At 44.6% G+C, this 7,624-nt stretch overlaps 2 protein-coding genes across 11 annotated transcripts in view; both read left to right on the plus strand.

Annotated features, from left to right (window-relative positions):
- Positions 1-3,303, plus strand: part of FHAD1 (forkhead associated phosphopeptide binding domain 1) — a 54,111-nt gene extending 50,808 nt beyond the window's left edge. For all 10 annotated transcript variants that reach the window (XM_025194091.1, XM_025194094.1, XM_025194098.1 and 7 more), the window contains one exon: positions 3,083-3,303. In XM_025194091.1, coding sequence (XP_025049876.1) covers positions 3,083-3,181 — 99 coding nt within the window. In that variant the 3' untranslated portion in view covers positions 3,182-3,303. The remainder of the gene's footprint in view (positions 1-3,082) is intronic.
- A 4,148-nt stretch (positions 3,304-7,451) lies between these two features.
- EFHD2 (EF-hand domain family member D2) overlaps positions 7,452-7,624 on the plus strand; it is a 15,042-nt gene continuing 14,869 nt past the window's right edge. Inside the window, exon 1 of the mRNA XM_014526792.2 lies at positions 7,452-7,464. The gene's annotated coding sequence lies outside the window, so the exon portion shown is untranslated. The remainder of the gene's footprint in view (positions 7,465-7,624) is intronic.

Raw genomic sequence — 7,624 nt, forward strand, 5'->3', positions numbered from 1 at the left:
TAGGGAAATGGGGAGCGAGGAAGCCAGCCTGGTATTTGATTGAAAAAGTACCAAATTAGAGTCCCCCAAACTCCTTAAGGGAACTGGAGGAGTTGTTCATTCCTTAGTTGCCTGTTATTTCACTGCAAACATGAGCAGGCATTAGTTTTGAGATGTCTGCGAGCAGCTTGCGATAGAAAGACGCTGTGTATTTCAAAGCAGTAAGCATATGCCAGCATGCAAAAAGCCATCCTCTCCCAGCATAATCTAGCCTGGGTATACCTTCTATTTACACAGCAAGTTAAGTGCTCTCTACATGGTTGCAACAAAACTTCTGGCAACTTAAGCAGAGGTCTAGTGTCTGAACCACACAATGCTGGCACGCACAATTCACACACTGCTGTAAGATTCTCCTTGCAGAGAGGCTAACGTTTTCAGAAGCACCAGAGTCCTCATATTTAACCACTCTTTCACAGTGAGCTGCAGTTTAGTTTGCCCAAGAACAAGGTTCCCTGGGATGGATCCCAAGATTAAGCAGCCAGGGTTTTGAAGCAGTAATTGGTAATCTCCTTTACAGATCTGCCCCCACCTACACTATGCAGACCACTTAAATCTCTAGCCTACTCTGAAGTCCATGTGGATGAAGGGAGGCAATTTCTCGGTCACTTGATTATTGCTTTGTACCCATTCATACATTATATCAGGCATCCCCTGTGTGGGGAAGAAAATAACTAGAGTACGTTTTATTTATATCAGTAAGTAAATGCTTAAAATCAGGATCCAGACCTAGATTGCTCTGATCAATTAGAAGGGATTACGAAGGGGAGGTCATGCATAACAAATCTGATTAACTTCCTTGTGGAAACGACAATGAGAGCTGACAGGAGTGAGGCAGACACACTCTGATAGGACTTCAAGAGTTTTTAACCACTACATCACTAAGGGAGAGTCATACTCATTATAAGATTAGTAACCAAGGGATTGATGATGATGACGGGGGTTTGGTGAGGACAAGTGGCAAGAGTGCCATCAGGATCATCCTGTCTACAGCTGCGTTCTTTGGAGAAAGGAACTTGCAGTCAGGTGAGCTCACTTTGGACCAAATGCAACTGGAAGGGAAACCAGATCCTGAAAGACTTGTCTAGCACACAGCTTACTGACAACCATAGAAACATAGGGCTGGAAGGCACTTCGTGGCAGGATCACCTCCATCCAAAGCATCCCAGTGTTAATGTAGAGTGCACTTACAACATTCCCAGTGGCAGAGGTTCCCCAACCTCTAATGCATCTGTTCCAGTGCTTAATGACCCTCAGAGTTAGAAGGTTTTTCCTAATACATAACCTAAAATCTCCCTTGCTGCAATTTAAGCCCATTATTTCTGAACCTGCCCCCAGTGGCCACAAAAAACAAAAATGAATTACCATCTTCTTAATAACAACCCTTTTTGTACTTGACGGCCTTTAATGAAATTCCCCCAGTCTTTTCTTCTGTAAAGAGAATCTCAGTTCTTCCAATCTTTCCTCACCTACTGTGTTTTCTAGACCACTAAATATTTTAATTACTCCCCTTAGGACTCTTTGCCCAAACCTTTCTTGGAGTGCAGTGCCCCTAACCGGGCAGAATACTCCAGGCAAGGCCTCAGCAGTGCTGAAGACTGTGGAGTATTACATTGTTGGCTCATATTCAGCTTCTGATCCACTAGGATCCCAACTGTAATGACCCACTATAAGATCTTCTGCAGTACTGCAGCCTCAGCAGTCATGCCCCATGTTGCTTATGTGCATTTGATTCTTCCTTCCTATGTGTAATACTTTGCATTCATCCGGACTTAATTTCCCCCTATTTCAGGCCCTGTTTCCAACTTATCAAGGTCATTTTCAGTCCTAATCTTGTTTAAGTTACCAGCTACTCCACTAAGCATGGCATTATCTGCACATTTAGCAAATGTACTCTCAGTTTCATCCTCAAGCATAGCTGAAGATATTGAGCGGTACCTGAGCCTGGACAATCCCCTAAAGTAGCCCCATTTGATATGTGTTCCAAACTTGATACAAAGAGAGAGGGGGCCGAAAGGGATCTAAAGATCCAATGTGGTCTGCATAAGAAAAGAAGGTGGAAATCGTAATGAAGACAATAATTTGTAACTGCCCTCTGTGCTATTTTCTCTGGCTCTGTCCAGTCACAAGTGCCATCTTATCAAGAAGTACCCCAACCTCCAGACCAGTAACAGTGCAGTGGCAAGGGGTTCTCTCTTGCCGCTGTCTGGCACTGCAAAGCAACAGTCCAGGTCTAAAAGGAAGAAGAGTTATGCAAATGCCAAGAGCTAACAATATATCAGGATTCAAAATTAGAATGAATTCACGTTTTGGTTTAGTCTACATTTAGGCAAATCTCCAAACTACCAGGCAGTGGAGCAGATTGCAGCAAGACTGACGTTCTCCTAAGGAGAGTTTCACGATGGATGCAAACAGATCTGTAGCAGGTTAGGGTTACAGGTCACGATAGTGCTCTGTGGGCCTATGTATGGCTAAACCAACCCGGTCATTAGCTCATTGTTACAAGCATACAACTTCAGATGTCCTTTTGAACAGACGCACCCTCAAGCTCATTTCCATTCTGGACTGGACTGTAGAAGAGTCTCGTTACTGCAGTGTTACAGTAGAGATTTTAAACCACAGGAGGCAGAAGAATCATAGAAATGCATCTCTAAAGCAAAGCATTTAACTAGACCATATCTTGGTAGACTCAATAAGTGGCCTGATGTTCATACATGCAGATACCCAGCAGCATCCATGCAGTGAATCAGGGCACCTCATCCAAATCTACCACCCTCTGCAGCTAGCTGTAGCAGCTCTGTACCTAGCTAGCTGCAGGATCCACACATGCACCCCCATATTTCCCTCCACGTGACTTTACACAGCCTGGTAGCACCTCGGGAATCTAGACCTGAAGTTGATTTCACTATATATATATGCGCAACGAGCACTTCTCAGCTTATGGTAGGAAAGTTCTGTTTCGTCTTGTAGTCCTCAAGCTTTAGACTCTCTCATCCAAGAACATATTTTAATCTTTCTCTCTCTCCCCGCCCCCTCTGTCTTGCAGCCTGGAGCCAAAAAGATGTCTTTTTCTGAAAAGCTGAAGGCAACAAACCACGTGATAGAAACCTTTAAGAGGAGAGCACCTTGTGATGACACCTCCTAGATATTTTGCTGGCAAAATCCTACGGTAGGAATTTGCCAACAAACTGCTTGACGTAGATACAGCATTAATTATGACACTTTGGCCTTTCTGTAAATAAATTAATGATACATTTCAGAATTTAACGCAAGAGGACTTGGGTCTTTTTTTTGTTGGGTTTTTTTTGAAGTTGCGCTGTGTACCATACCCTATTTTGTTATTATTAGAAGTGTAAAGAGAATAGATCTTTTTAATACACGCTGATTTATATTTTTTTAAACTCTTTATAGGTATTCTTTTAAAGTGGCTTCAGATAACCAGGGTCCCCTTAGGGTGACTTTTGTCCTGCATTTGTAACTCTTAGACCTAACATGATCCTAAATACCAGCAGTTTCATAATGGAGGGGCATAAATGATAATACACCACTGGATTCTAAAAGCTTAGGTCCAGCAATACCCATTCAGAGCAGACCATGTAATTAGGACTAATTAAATAAAGCCCTTCTCACGTGCCAGTATGTTCTGTCCATCTAGAAGCCTTGTCTAACAGCCAGCTTTCAGACACTCATCTATATTCCCCATGCACCAAGTACCTAATATCAAGGGTTTACCTTGCTCCCGATTCTGGTCAGACATATCATTAGTGTTTCATTGTCAGGAAAGCTATATAACCTTTGCAAAACCAAAAGGAATAAGTTGGTTCAAATTCCCCTAGACCCAATTCTAGATATCTGGGAAAAACTCATTTCTAGAAGGTGCGAGGCAAGGATAATCCATTCTCTGCGGGGTTGGCGCAGTAAGCTAATGGCTCTGGTACACTTAGTCTCTGCTCATCCTCTCCCCGTTTCCTTCGGGACAGTTTGTCAAGGGTCTTTTACAGATTCTTTCACCAGCGGATAATCTGCATCCTCAACTGTGTCGGCAAAATCATTCTCATTTAAAATTTGCCAGTGACAAACTGGCCGCTTGGTGTTAAAATGTCCAGGACATCACGTGTGGGCATGCTCTCTGCTAGCTTCATGTACAGTACAACAGTCCGTAACTAATGTCTCTTCCCCGGTGCAGACTTTCTGGTTCAGTTGCCATCATACTGGGTGAAGTATGGCTCTGTTTATTGACTTGGCCTAATTTTCAGACAAGATGTGCAGAGTGCTTCCATCTGTGCAATGTCCTGAGTTTATTTTGGGACAATACATGATCTCGCATGCCTGTTTTATTTGAATGTTTTCCTATGGCCCTGTCCATCTGTTCTCTCTGAACTGTTTGCAGTAGTACTTCCCTTGTGTTTTTTGCCATCATTGTTTTATATTTCTGGTATACGACTCCCTATTAGATACCACCAACCAATTTCCGAAGCTGCAGAACCCTTGAGTCATCTATCTTTGCCTTTGGCTAGCACTTCATTATTGTACCAAGGATTTGAAAAAGTTTCATCTACTTCCGTCATGTTTCTAATCAACTTTAATCTTCTCGTCAATCATGGGCATAGTAATCATTTCCAAATTAACACCGGCTCCATTATTCCTTGCCTTTTCTTTTATATTTTGCAACTGTTCTTCATGGTGCCTCACTTACAATTAAAGTCATCTCGGGTTATGAATTCACTGAGTGACTGGTTTCTGCCAATTCAGTGATTTCATAAAGAATGTCTTAAGGTCATCTTCAAAGAGCTGTAGTTATTTCTGTATGTCAGTGTTGGTCACTAATAATTGGATCTCTACCTCAAGTGTTCTCCGAAGACACGCCAAGTTGAGAAAACTAATTCAAGCCACGTTGCTTGATCCATTGCTGCTTTTATGAAATGGTCATCATATATAGATAAAGCAAATTTGAGTTTGACTTTCATAAGCATTGAACTTCTCTATCAAAATTGAGAATGTGCATGTTCTCAGGAGCCTTGAAAAAAAGGAAGTGATAATATTTAAGAACTGAATTCAGGAGGACATGCATTTTTCAAGATTCACGTCACAAAAGGTAGATTTTGTGATCGTGTGAAGCGTTGCCGTTGAGGGAACACAAGGGTCATACCACGCACTTGCAATACCCACTTGCTTTGAATTTACCAATACCATTTACCCATACCAACTCGCAAAGAATAATGTTTAACCTCTAACAGATTGCTGTCCACAACTCAGAAGGCACAATTGAAAGTCTCAGAGGAAATACTAAGGATTGAATGGAGTTTGTATTACCCTCCGATTCCCTTATTACTATAGACGATGGATCCAGAACCATGCAATTCAACAACTCAAAGCATTTTATATAGTGTTTTGACTGGTAGTAGATTTTACTTTAGTCGGTTTGGGATACATTTAACATCCAATTAAAGGCTGCATCTCCCTTTTGCAGGTTAACTACGATACTGCTGATGCGTCCCTATTGTATCGACTGTCTATTGCAGCCAATGTGCTAGTCCAGCGAACAATAGCTAAACACTTCCAGTATCACCATCCATGAAAAGATCTATGCTATGCTTCGCTCGATGGATTATAGAACAGACTCTCCTTAGAGCTTAGATGCACGGGGGTTTGCGGCACATATTTCTGCAGCACTGCTGTGCTCTTCCATTGCACAGCTTCAGAAATGTTGTTCCAGTAGCTACATTGCAAATATTCTCCAGTAATTGCATCTCTTGTTCAATGAACTGTTATTTTAATTGAATGATATCATTTGTACAATGCAGGTTGGGAATTTGTTTCAACTGCCCAGCTATCAAAAAGGACAGAAAATAACTATGCTTAAAACTAGCACGCTCAGTCAAGCCTCATAAAGAAAACTGAAGGTTTTGATAAGACATCACTACTGGCTTTCAAAAATGTGTCTAGCTAGCTAGCAGACATACTAAAGCTTGAAAATATCAACGCAGCCAGTGAAAAGCATAAATCACTCCTGTCAAAACCTTCCCTGTTGTCAGCAAGCTTATGATCTGAACCAAAAGACAAATAATTAAAAGCAGGGTGGGTTCCCATCCAGCCTGAAGCAGAGTAAGAAGTTGAACCTGTTTTTTTGCATTTCACACAAGTAACCAATTGTGAGAATACGGTGATGTTTAGTGGCGATCTCCTGAAAAGTATTTATCTTACTCAAGGAGCAGGGATTAGGCTCCTGAATCGTCTTTCCTGTCCCCATCTGCATGCCCTTCACCGAAAAAAAACAATCGTAGAAAATTAGGGTTGGAAGGGACCTGGTCTCTTTAACCTGATAAATGGTGGATGCCAAGGAAAAGACGACAAGGTTCCTTGGGTGAATTTAAAAGATATCAAATTCACCCAAGGAACCTTGTCTGCCTATGTCCTTAGACCAACACGGCTACAACCTAAACCCCTGCAACAAGGAAAAGAAGAGTAACCCAGCCCTGAATCAGTGAACCAGTTGTGTTTGGCAGTTGACTTTTGCTCCCCAGTGGTTGGAGAGCTTGTCTGGAAGGGGAGGGAAATTTTGGATTAAGCCTCTTTTGCTTTGTGCATCCATGCCTGCGTCTACCCTGGTACCTTAGAGAACTCTTCTGGCACGGCAGGGACACCGTCAGCCGAGGACTGTGCCCCTCGCTGCAGAGGAAGACAAACCCCTCCGCCAGGCATGCCTGTCTCAGGGGGGTACGATTCCTTCCTGGCCCTGACTGAGCAGAGGGGCAAGACCCTCCAGCCAGAAACCTCCAGGTTTTTTAGTCCCAGCAGGAGCACCAGCACAACCCAGTGATAATCCCCGGCCTGAGGCTGCATCTAGCGCCCGTTGCTTCTGGGATTCTAGTTACAACCTCCTGCCGTCCTAACGTGGATCCACCGATAATTACCTTTACGGATATCAAGCCAAGCTGTCTACCCATCGTGCAGTTTTGCCTAGCCCGCAATTTATGTGCGGGAAGGTCTGGCGAGACTGACAAAAGCCCCAACCGAAATCCAAGCGCGCTCCATCCGCCCCACCGCGTTCCCTGCATCCGCCCACCCAGTCCTTTGTTGAAGATCAGGTTTGACACCGTGTATTTTTAGCAAACCCAGGCTGGCTGCTCGCGAGCAGCTTTTCTGCCTCCAGAAGTTTACCAATGGACTTCAGTTGCGCTAGCGACGTCCCAGGCACCCGCGTCAGGCTATCCTGCCTGGTGTCACCCCTGGGCAGAGAGCAGGGGGGGCATATTAGGCGGCTGTGTTGTTTTTGCAGTACAAAACACTCCGAAATCAGAACGACGTCCTGCACAAGAGGTGGTCTCCTGTGAGCTCGGGCAAGAGGGAACCAGCTTGTGGCCACTGGTTTCTACCTGCCACCTCCGAGCGCAAGCGGACAGGGCGGCGTCCCCTGCTGCGTGCCGGGTCTGTCTGGCAGGTGCCGGTGCCCTGTGCGGGGCTGGGGAAGCAGACCCCGCTGGGAGGTGCCGGGCGGGAGCGGGAGCGGGGGGCGGTGCGAGGTGCGAGGCGGAGCGGAGCAGAGCGGGGCGGGCGGGCGCGGCCGTGCTGCAGGCGCGGAGGATGG

Source organism: Alligator sinensis, unplaced genomic scaffold, assembly GCF_000455745.1.
Source record: "Alligator sinensis unplaced genomic scaffold, ASM45574v1 scaffold1907_1, whole genome shotgun sequence".
NCBI lineage: Eukaryota > Metazoa > Chordata > Crocodylia > Alligatoridae > Alligator > Alligator sinensis.